The sequence below is a fragment of the Sceloporus occidentalis genome, unplaced genomic scaffold (assembly GCF_023333645.1).
Source record: "Sceloporus occidentalis isolate IW3139 unplaced genomic scaffold, rSceOcc1.0.p SCAF_8, whole genome shotgun sequence".
NCBI lineage: Eukaryota > Metazoa > Chordata > Lepidosauria > Squamata > Phrynosomatidae > Sceloporus > Sceloporus occidentalis.
The window spans coordinates 47,036,035-47,048,212 of NW_028316988.1; the positions used below are offsets into that span (position 1 = coordinate 47,036,035).

The window sequence follows — 12,178 nt, forward strand, 5'->3', positions numbered from 1 at the left end:
ACCTAACAGGGCTGTCAGTGACAGGATGTCTTGCACATCTCTTATTCATAGGGTTACTATGTCTACTTGACAACAATCAACAGCAAACGACATGAAGAAAGTCAATTGTATCCAAAAGACTGGGTATCTTTCTAGGTCATCTTGGTGCAATGTTGCTTTCCCCAAGATGGTGCCCTCAAGATGTTTGGGGCCATGTGTCCATTAGCCTTAGCCAGCATTGCTACTGAGCTGAGATCATGGGAGTTGCAATCCAAAACACCTGGAAAGCACCAGATTGGAGGCAAATGGAGGCAGATCATTTGAGTTAGGCTCCAGAGACTCAAGTTCAAATCCCTCAGTTTCTTAATCTAATCAGCCTTGCCTGGTTGTTATGAGGGCAAAATGAGGCTTAAGCTTCTTGTAGGAAAAGCAAGATAAAAAATATAATCAATAAAGCACAAATAGATAGTCAGGTTCAGCTGTGTATTCCCCTCATGAAACACAAAGGGAAAACAAATAGAACCAGAGAGATATTTTAAGCAAACACATGATAGATGAAATTGTGCGTAAGCCCCATTTACTGTCACTTCGAGACTCCTAGCAGGGCAAAGAAACAGAAATGTCTCTTTGGGATTGAAATGAAAGCATTAATGCACCTGAACTCTCCTGCCCAATTATTATGTTAATGCACACAAACACAAAAGATAATTCTACATACACTTCACTTGAAATTGAAAGTTGTTGTTGGCTTTATCTTTTTTGCAGCTCTACTTAACCAGAAGTAATTTGGAGTGATTTCTTTTTCCTTTTGACTTTGTTTGGCTTCCTCCCACCCTGCTGCAATTTCAGAGCAGATCGAAAGGGCTTACAAGTAAGCAAGCAAGCAAGGCAGCGCAAACACAAATGGCAGAGATTTCCATCTATGGCTGAGCCCTGATGTGGGATGTGCATCTTAGCGAGGGGCGTAGGGGACCTGTAGTAAAGGCAAATATAGAAACAAAGGAGAAGATTTTGACAAGAATGCCAACTATGTGCATACCATGCAGGAACCTGTCAGTAAAAGAACACAGTCTGGCAAGGATTGCTGTCTTGTGAATTCTGTTCATTTCAGTACCATCAGGTGAAAGGGGATGAAATTAATTGAGGTTGTACAATGTTGCCACACTGATGCACAGTCCAGCAAAAGGCAGATTGGAATATTCTGGTAGATCTGAGTGATTGTTTTTGTTGTTTTGTGGTCACTCTAAGGGTTTTTCACAATGGTTTAGAACTGCAAGCAAAACTAGGGGGAAATTCTCCTGCATGGCAAACATATACTATTCATCTCTTTTTGCCTTGGTGTTCCTCATTTTTAAAGTGGGCATATTAGTTGGCTCCCTTTAGCCTCGTTGTCATCCATATTGCTGCCCAATTTTAGCATTAGATATTACCTGATCTATAGTAACTTAGTATTATCAGCTTTTTCAATGAGTGACACCATCACATGATAGATCCGAAGTACAACAGCCTCAGTTTAGTCGTCATCACGTCTAATGAGAGTTCAGGTTTGAATTCACTGGTCTTTGTAGCAGTCCACAATATCAGAAGAATGCTTGTCCAGCACCATATTTCAGATGAGTTGCTTTCCTTCGTGTCATCCTTCTTTGCTGTCCTGTTTCACAATCATACACTGAAATCAGAAATACTACAACCTGGATGATTCTGACTTTGGGATTTAAAGATATTTTCCTTAGGAGCAAGCCTTAATGAAATATATGGGTCTTCGCTGACATGGATGGGACTGGTTTTTTTATAGAACAGTTTTCAAAGGAATTTATTGCTACATGAGAGGCCAACATCACAGATTTCACATCACAAAATTAAAAATTGACTATTTGGACAAGTGGAATGTGTTTTGTTGAATAGACTGTGGCTAGATTGCCTTTGCCGTGTTATGCACACACCATTGATCTAGCGTGTTGATTTCTTTCCATTTTCAAATGTTGTCAAGATGTCACTGTGCATCTAGGATCCATCAAAAGTCCCTGTGATTCTGTTCAGGGTTGTATTTTGGGGTCTACTTGATTATTGCCTTTGATTTGCATTGAAGATATATAATATGTGAGAAGAATAACAACTTTTAATTAGGAGCTGTCAGGAGATAACACTGACAGAAACACCATCTCTGCTTGGTTTATTCCCCTTTTAAACTGCATCCTAACCAGAGATTTCTGGACAATGATCTACTCTAAATTTCTCTGTGTTGGTTCTCCATTTTGGAATATTGTTGGTCCAAAATTTCCAGAATCCCTGAGCATCAGTCATACCAACTTGTTCTTCTTGAAGTCCACCAACATCTGAGGATCCAAGGTTGGGAGGCTCTGTCCAAATAGAAGACTGGGAAATGTGGGTGTCTCCAGGCAAGATTGGACTACAACTCCCATCAGACATAGCAGCATAGCCAACATTGAGGAATGAAAAGAATGAGAGCTAGAGTTGTTGCTGTTGTTGTGTGCCTTCAAGCCACTTCTGACTAATGGCATTACTATGGGGTCTTCTTGACATAATTTGTTCAGAAGGAGTTTGTCATTTTCTTCCTCTGAGGATGAGAGTGTGTGACTTGCCCAAGGTCACCCAATGGGTTAACATGGCCAAGTGAGGATTCAAACCCTGGTCTTCCATTGTCCTAGTCTGACACTCAAAACCACTACACTACAATGGCTTGGAATGGGAGTTGCCAGATTAAAAACTGGAATTAACTCTTGTATCTTTTGTGGTTGTATAAAGGAGGGAATTCCAATGGGTGTCACTTGTCACTTGGCTGCATGACAAGCAACACTCATTGAAATTCCCTCTTCTACATAGCCATTAAAAGAAGAGGAGCCATCTCCAATTTGGTAAGCCTAGTTGGTGTCTGTCAACATCTGTTGGGCCACATGCCCACCAGCTTTGTTGCAATGTGTATGTAAGCATGGCTTCACCTGACTATCCCATGCGTTTTATCAGATTATTTTAGACAAGGAATATTCAGAGGCAGTTTCCCATTGTTGTTGTTGTTGTGTGCTTTCAAGCCATTTCCAATTTATGGAGACCATTATCTCTAGGAGATCCAATTGACATCAACATTGCTATTATTCAAGTGCCACAAGAAAACATGCTTCATGGAAGCTTTGGGACTCAAATGGTTTTACAAAACCACTCCCAATTGACCATGGTTTTAATTCACTTTGAATCATCTTGACTCTTTTTATTTGTCTTTTAAATGGGCTACATTGGTGGATAAGTGTTTTAGCCTTTCAAACACATTTTGTATTATTCCTACTGTTTGAAATTTGTCCAGTTGGTTTTATCGTACACTGGCCTGGGATCTCTGGATAGAAATATTTTAATTAACAAGTAAATAGAGATAAATAGGAGGTGATATGGGGCAGATCTACAATGGAATATGGATCCTTGTTGGAACATGGATGGTTTTAAGTGGAGACTGTTTGCACAACTGGCTGTGACCCAAGTGCTGAAAGACATGTAATGATAGGAAATTAAGTGATCTGCAATCATGCATATTATAGCTATGGTGGCTGCAAGCCAGCAGCTGTAATTTTCAAAATATCATCTCTCTTTGGAAAGAGTGGGGGATGTTCTTTTTTGTTGCTGCAGGAATCTCCTGGTCCCCAGTGTCAAATTGCATTATGCATTAAATGAATCAGACAAAAGTGTATGCAAGCGCAACCTCGCTTCAGCATGTCAGGAGTGTGGCGGGATCCCAGCCATTATAATTAATCTCTGCGATATTTATTTATTGATTGATTGATTTCCAAAAGAGCAACACTGCTACTGGTAATCCTTTCTATGCTGCAGAGTAGCCAGATACTTTAATTGGCTTTGTCATTTGCTTATTCTACAGGTAATTTTGTAGAAAGTGTATTGGCAATAAATGCGTCTCCCATCTCTTTTTGTCACTAGTGTTAGTGACAATTTGGCTGCTTATTGTCACTGCTGGTGGTGCCATGGATTCAGCGCTGGGCTATGGCTGCATCCACACAGCAGAAATAATCCAGGTTGGCACTGCTTTCACTGCCAAGGCTCCAAGTTATGGAATTCTGGGACTTGTAGTTTTCTGAGACATTTAGCCTTCTCTGTTGGAACACAGCAAACTACACATTCCAAGATTCCATAGCATGGAGCCATGGCAGTTAAAGTGGTGTTAGACTGAATTACTTCTGCAGTGCGGATGCAGCATATGACTCTGGAGACCTGGGTTTCTTTTTCTGCTCAGCCATGGAAACCCATTGGGTGACCTTGGGCAAGTCACACACTCTCAGCCCCAGAAAACGCCAAGATGGGGTCACCTTAGAGTTGCAATAAGTCAGAAACGACTTGAAGGTACCCAACAACAAAGTATCACCAACAAATAAGATCTTATTCTCATCTACAGTCACCTTTAAAGGGGTGGAAAACTGTTTTTTAAAAGTGTTTTAAAGTTGATAGTTGCCGCTGTTAATATTCAAGAGCCTCTTGGCATCTAAAAGACTAACAACTTTTATCATGTAGGGTTGGCAGGTTGAATACAGAACGGGTTTTCTGTAGCTTTGTCAACAGATCCTAGGGCAAGAAGAGGTGAAACTATAGTATGTCTCCTCTCTGACGCATGCCTCACAATAACAATAATGCAGCTTTTAAATAATGTTGTTGCTGTGTCTACTTACGGCAATCCTTTCCTGGGGTTTTCTTGGCAAGTTTTTTCAGAGGGGGGGTTGCCATTGCATCCTCTGAGGCTGAGAGAGAGTGTGACTTGTCTAAGGTCACCCAACAGGTTTCCATGGCCGAGTTGAGATTTGAACCTCAGTCTCCAGAGTCCTAATCCAACACAGACTAAAAATTGCTGAGGGTCCCTATACCTTTAATAGTTGTGATTTCGCAAGGTGTTGCCTGTCATGCAACCAGGTAACATACATCTGTCTCTGCTATGGCCCAAGCAACATGACTTTTTCCAAGGAGTCATTAACATAGCCGAAACAAAGTAGATTTCTAAGGATATTAAATTCTGTTTCTCTCCCCCTCCTGTCTCTTGTTGCAGGATTGCACGGTGTACGAAACAGAAAATAAAATTCTTCACGTGGTAAGTATGCACATTGAAGCATTTGTTTTAGCTCTGGTTTGCCCCTGTTTATCATGCTAGAAGTTGCTGCTTTTGCAAATTAAGGACGCAGTCTTGTGCATGCTTACCTGAGCATAGTAGATTTGCTTCCAGAGCAACATGCTTGCAGAAAGGCTTCAAGGATCTTATCTGATGTTGAACCATTGTTTGAAAATAAAGAGAGAAAAACTGTGCAGATGGGATATGCAGAGCCAACAATGACAGTTATAAGCTAACACAGCAAACAAGTTCGTAAGGCATCCTTGTCCATCTCCATCAGACATTTGCTGCATATAGTAGGGAGATCAATCTTTATAAATTTCATTTTATTAAATAAGAATGAATAGTTTTATCATGTACTTTAAAAATATTTTTGAGGACTATCAGTTCAGGATTTATTCTGTGATAAAACAAAGAGTTTTGTGCAGGAAACATGATTGCTTTATGCAAGGGGGGTGATTTTCTTCATTTTGTGTTGAAAAACATGTTTTCTGCAGAGGAAACCTGCTTTCAGCACCTAGTGCCACAACATACTACAATACCCAGCATCCCATAGCATTGAGCCATGGTAGTTAAAATGGCATCAGACTGGATTATTATGAACAAGCTTCTGTTCTGGATCGATCTTTACGAAGTCTTCGGAGCCCTTCCTAAAGAAAAGGGGTAGGACTCAGAGACTTAAGTCCAATCTGCACTGAAAAGATAATGCATTTTTTGACATCGCTTTAACTGCCATGGGTCAATGCTATGGAATCCTGGGATGTGCAATTTTACATGGTCTTTAGCCTTCTCTGCCAAAGAGTGCAGGTGCCGTGCAAAATTACAAATCCCAGGATTCCATAGGATGCAGCCGTGGCAGTTAACATAGTGGTCCAAAACATCCTGCAAAAATAATCCACTTTGAGCCTGCTTTAACTGCCCTGGCTCAATGCTAGGGAATTCTGGGAACTGTAGTTTTGTGAGGCATTTAGCCCTCTCTGTCAGAGAGTTCTGGTGCCACAATAAACTGCTATCCCCAGAATTTCCTAGCACTGATCCAGGGCATTTAAAGTGGTCTCAAACTAGATTATTTCTGCAGTGTGTTTTGGACCTTCACTTAAAAAACCAACCGCAGACCACTTCTTTTCAAAAGGATGTTTATTGTGCATGATTAACTTTACAGGCCACATATACTTCTGCTATGTTGCCCTATCTATAGTAAATGCCATATTGTTAAAACTTAAGATAGCTTATAAATCAGTATTGATTGCCAAGCGGCCCCAAAGGTGCTGTTCTAACTACTTTGGTTATATATAGAATGATTTCTTTCCTTTTTTAAAAAATGTATTGATGTGTCATGTTAATTATTATAGTCTGGTGTGTCAGTAAGTCGCAGCGGGATTGTGTTACTTTATAGATTGTACTAACTGCACTTCTGAGCAATTTGTCATGTCTAGGATTTCATCAGTTAATAACAGCTGATGTGTAATTTTTCTAAAAATGGACCAGTAATAATTCTTTTTGTTTCTTCTTTAATGACTGCTTCTTACATATATTAAGGACTGAACTGCCTAGCAGACTACATATTATAGAACAGAGATGGAGATAGTCTAGGGATGTTAACTTCCATCATCTTTTAACTATTATTTGGTTGGTCACATTAAACTATCAGTCCAACATCATCTGGAGGAAAATAAACTCCCCAGTCCGGTTGGAGAATATGGTCCTGGGCTGCATCCACACTGCAGAAATAATCCAGTTTCACACCGCTTTAACTGCCATGGCTCAATGCTATGGAATTCTGGGATTTGTAGTTTTGTGAGACATTTAGCCTTCTCTGTCAGATTGCTCTGGTGCCACAACAAAGTACAGTCCCCAGAGTTGAGCATTGAGCCATGGCAGTTAAAGTGGAGTCAAAATGGATTATTTCTGCAGAGTGGATGCAACCAAACTGTCTCTCCAATGTAGTGAAGTCGCTTGATGTTCCTCTATAATATGCAGGGATTGCAAGATTATTTTTAAAAACATTAGAAATGGTCAAAAATATGTTTCTTGGTTGTTAGGAAACCTTGATGAGAAAAACCCCAGACTGATAAAGAGTCTTTGCAGTTCAACACCTATTCTGCACAAAATTTCCGGGTGGAATTTTTGCACCAAAAACAGCATTTATCTGTGCAGAAATATGATTTTCTGTGCCAAAAAAATGCTGCTTCCTACACAAAAAGCTGTATTCTATCAGAATTAAGCAGATGTAAATTTGGCACAGAATAAGCTCCCAACTGTAGCATTTTCTGCATAGGAAACAACATTGAGTTATTTCTGGATACAAATATCTGGAATTGTGAGGTTCAAAGGATGAGCTTTGGCAACTTGGAACTTGAAAGCTAGTTATGAGCCAAGGCTAAACCACTCTGAAGCTTTGGCTCAAGTTAAAATTACCCAGAGCTTGGGAAAATGAACTGTGTGGATTGCGACTTCCAAAATCCCGCAGTTAGTGTGGCCAGTGGCCATATGGACATTAGCCCCTGGCAGCTCCAGCGTGAGCAGGAGAGTGAATCCGCTCTGTGTTTTAGTCCAGACATTTGAAAAAATCTATCCAACCTTCTATAATTGAAGAAAGGTGGGGTATTAAACGAACAAATTAGAACCGAATTGCTATTCCAGAATGCTCTGAATTAAAATTAAAAGGCAGCGGGAGCAAGCAAGCAACCTAAGAAATGTTTTTTTCTTTTTCTCTTTTTGAACTACAGCTGTCCATTTTCACTTTTCAAAAGCACCACTGAAAGAAACTCTGGTATTAAAAGCTCCTAGATGAATGTGAATGCACATTTTTAACTAGCGGGGGAAAGCCACTTTTCTAATGGAAAGTTCTCTCCCTGCTTAGTATGCAGTTTCTCACTGAACCCATCAAAGACCTCTCGCTGAAAAGCCAGGCGGCTGGGTTTTTCTCTCCTTGAGTAATAGTGTCCTATTATAATGATGCACAAAGCTCAGAGAAGTGGCGGGCATTGCTCCGGCTCACCAAACTGATTATGAATCGACCGTGTGGAGGCCACAGCTGGCTTCCCAAGCAAACAGGACCATTGTTTTGCAAGACTCCACACTGTGCAGCATTGTTAAGCCCCAGCTGAAATGATGTGTGTGGCAGGCTTATGACTTGCCATTTCTCTTTGCCTCGAGGCATCCCAAACTCAACCTTCCACCACCTGAGCATTAAAGATCAAGAGCACACATAGAACAGAGATCGGCAATCGATTTGTGTCGGTTTTTCAGGCTATGTGACCATGTTCTAGAAGAGTTTATTCCTACGTTTCACCAGCATCTGTGGCTGGCATCTTCTAGAACGTGGTCACATAGCCCAAAACCCCAAAGAAATCTATGGATGCCGGCCATGAAAGCCTTCAACTTCACAGAGATGGGCAACTTTTCTGACCCTCTGCTTGGAAGGTTCTAACATTCCTGGGAAAAATACCTGGGGAAATCATTAAAATAAAATCTTGAAATGATCTGGAAACATTTTAAAGAAATCTTGCGCTTCTCTCTTCATGGCCCAGGAGGCATTTACACTCATCTGTTTGTCCCAAGGAGATGTGGATCACTGCACTGATTCGTTTTGGGTTTGTTGTTCCCATTTTGGGTTCGCAGATCTCTTTGAGTCATTGTAACCCCTTTGTTATTCACTCATGCCATCGCTTTGGGGTAAAATGCAGCTGACTCCATTCATTTAAACAATGCAGAGCGATCTGAGTTAATTCAGAAACTTATTCACACTGCCAAAGATGTGGATCAATGCAGATCTTTCAGGAAAACTCAGGAAAAAAACCCAGTATTGAATAACCTGGGTTAAGTGGGTTTTTTGCTGCCGCCACAACCGCCCAAAAAAGTGCATCGAGTGCATTTGGGACATGTGTGAACAACAAGAATTCAATCTGGATTCATCCTGGATTATTTTCATAGTGTGAATGGGCCCCCCAGATATATTCCCTATTCTTTCCCCATCACTTGCCACACCTTAGAGTCACCATAAGTCAGAATGACTTGAAGGCACACAACAACAACTATCTCCCCCACATACACACATTTAAACCCTTTTTATCTGGGAAGAAGACTCTGATAATGAGATGGCTCCTCATTATCTCAGTAGTTAAAGTGGTATCATTCTGCAGTGCAGATCTACCCTAAGTAAAAACAAAAAGCAGCCTGCCGGCTCAAGTTTTAGGCATCTGCCTGATTTCCTTCTCTATACTCAGCAGTATTTAATGGCTTGTTTGTCTGAATAGTCTTTGCTATGCTAGGAAATAGTCCTGTGAGAAGCGGCTGTGCTGCTGCTTTCAGTGGTCTGTTGGCTTTATGAAGACTTTGAACACATGGTAATGTGCAAGTATTCCCCCCCCCCCCCCCATCATTTTTTATCCCCACAATAATGCTAATACTACAATGTAGGTTAGGCTGAGAGGCAATGACTGGCCTGAGGCCACTTCTTGAGCTTCACCACTAAGTAGGGATGATCTCTTTCTAGTCCTTGTTTGGCATTCTAACCACTTTGTTGTGCTTTCTCTTGAGAAGTTGAATGGTGTGTGTAGATGCAGAGTTACACACAAAGACCCCCAATGTCTTTTTTCTACTGTCTACTGACCATATCTTCCTCCAGTATACATGCAGTTCTTCACAGAGTCTTAATATACATAAAGGATTGACACAGAGGTTGGCTAGTTTCAGGGAATTTCAGGGAAGCAGATTCCTCTCTCCATTGGAAGAAACTTCCTAATACTAAGAATTGTTCAGCGGTCGCAAAGATTGCCTGAAAGGCATTGAAAGGCTGTGTACTCTCCTTTACTGGAGGTGTTTAAGCCAATGTATGGATTATTTATATCTTTATGTATTTTATACCCCGCCTTTCCGCCAAGGTGGGACCCAAGACAGCTCACAGGAGGGAATCAACTAAAATCTTACCATTCATTTTAATTAATATATATATATATATATATATATATATATATATATATATTACAATAGTCACAATTAAAATATTAAGTTATTTTAAAATATACAAAGATTAACTTTTTAAAAAATCCATAGCAACGGATAAGCCATTTGTCTCAAACCTAAAGGCCAACACAGAACACAGGCATAGGCACAGAGACACAAACACACTTGTTCGGAAAACAGATTTCAAAACCGGCAGAATCTGGCCCAAAATATAGGAACATTTTGTGGAATGTAAAGAAACTGCTGCAACAAGATGCTATTCATTTCAATGCTTTAGAAGGGATCAGGCACATTCACTGAGGATAGCATCTGTGAGTGGCTAATATTTATTATGAGATCCAGCATGGTGTGGTATATTATTATGAGAGCCAGTGTGGCATAGTGGTTTGAGAGTTGGACTATGACTCTGGAGATCAGGGTTCAGTTCCCAGCTTGTCCATAAAACCCACTTGGTGACCTTGGGCAAGTCACACTCTCTCAGCCTCAGGGGAAGGCAATGGCAAAGTCCTTCTGAACAAACCTTGCCAAGAAAATCCTATCATAGGTTCGCCTTAGGGTAGACATAAGTTGGAAATGACCTGAAGACACACAATAGCAACAGCAGCATGATGTAGTGGTTTGAATGTTGGACTCTGACTCTGGGAGACCAGTGTTCAAATTTCAGATCAGCCATGGAAACCCACTGGGCAAGTTTGAACCCTTGGGCAAGTCAAACTTTCTCCACCTCAGAGGAATGCAAAGGCAAGCATATCTTCTGAACAAATCTTTCCAAGAAAACATCATGATACGGTTGCCTTAGGGTTACCATAAGTTGGAAACTATTTGAAGGCACACAACAGCAGCAACAGCAAATTAGCCATTATGTGTATATAGAACTTTGAGGATCAGGGGAAATTTGACACTGAAAATCAGTTTGATGGTACATAATAATAAAGAGAGAGGGATATTGCCCTCATGTTCTGTTTGGCCTTTCTGTAAGCATCCAGCTGCCCACTGTAGGAAACAGGATATTGGGCTTGTTCAGTCATCAGTGCATTCCAGCAGGGCTGCTCTAATTTTCTGGTATGTGGCAGAAAACCTAGCAACACGTACAGTAATTTGCAAGCCTACCATCAGTACATCCCAAACCATAGTTCTTAACTCTTCAGCTGCAGCCACCCTGCTCTGTGATTGTCATTTGAAGTGCTGTTGCCTTGGTGGCTTCTTCTCCAAATGAGTTCCAGCTGCTGGGAAGGGCCAGACAAATATCTGAATTAGGATGCTAATAGCATGCCACTAGCTATTGCCAGCACTTCTGACCTTGCCAGGGCAGCGGGGAAAACTACTGCAAGGATATGCTTGAAATTCAGACGGATGCCAACAGGATCCAACTCCATTTGGAGATCTTTGCACAATGTGTGTTGATGGGCTGGCAGAAGCCACAGGGAAGAACTGATTGAACCAATATCTTTGCATGGCATGAAGAGCCAGTTCTGTCATTGGGCAGAATGAGATAGCTGCTTCAAGCAACTGATTTTGGGTGTTATCCAAGAGGAGCAATTGGTTAGTTATTTAATTTGTTCTCACTTTATTTCTACTACCAGGGGAGAGAAGAGCTGCTTGTTGGTTTGCTTTTTTCAAACTCAGATGAAGCCGAGTTGAAAAGTTTTGAGATTTTCTCCCCTCACCACCCCACAACTAAAGAACATTTTCTGAATGTTCTCTATCATTTTGTGTGTGTGCGTGTGTGTGTGTTATACAGTGACAACTGTAGCTCCCATGCCAGTGAAGTGGCAAATGAACTCCATGCTTTAATAAACCTAAATAGCTCCAAGTCTTTGGATAACCTTTGAAGCTAGCCAAACCGGAAGTGAATTCACTGGCCAACTGATGTGAAAGCCATCATCCACTGCTGGTGTGGTGGTTGCATGTCTCCCATTCTGCAATACACAAACTCACTCCAATGGAAGCAGGCCAGAAGCACCCCAAAGTATATAATATATTGTTGTGTGCCTTCAAGTTTCCAACTTATGGCAATCTTAAGGGAACCCTAATCACGGGGCATGCTTAGCAAGATATGGTCAAGGGAGGCTGCCTTTGCCTTCCTCTGAGGTTGCAAGATCAAGACTTGCCCTA

The 12,178-nt window shown here is 41.0% G+C and overlaps 1 protein-coding gene across 3 annotated transcripts in view; it reads left to right on the plus strand.

Annotated features, from left to right (window-relative positions):
- Window positions 1-12,178, plus strand: part of LOC149308838 (connector enhancer of kinase suppressor of ras 2-like) — a 318,424-nt gene that overhangs the window by 138,230 nt on the left and 168,016 nt on the right. For all 3 annotated transcript variants that reach the window (XM_089536538.1, XM_089536539.1, XM_089536540.1), the window contains exon 5: window positions 5,036-5,077. In XM_089536538.1, coding sequence (XP_089392664.1) covers window positions 5,036-5,077 — 42 coding nt within the window. The remainder of the gene's footprint in view (window positions 1-5,035; window positions 5,078-12,178) is intronic.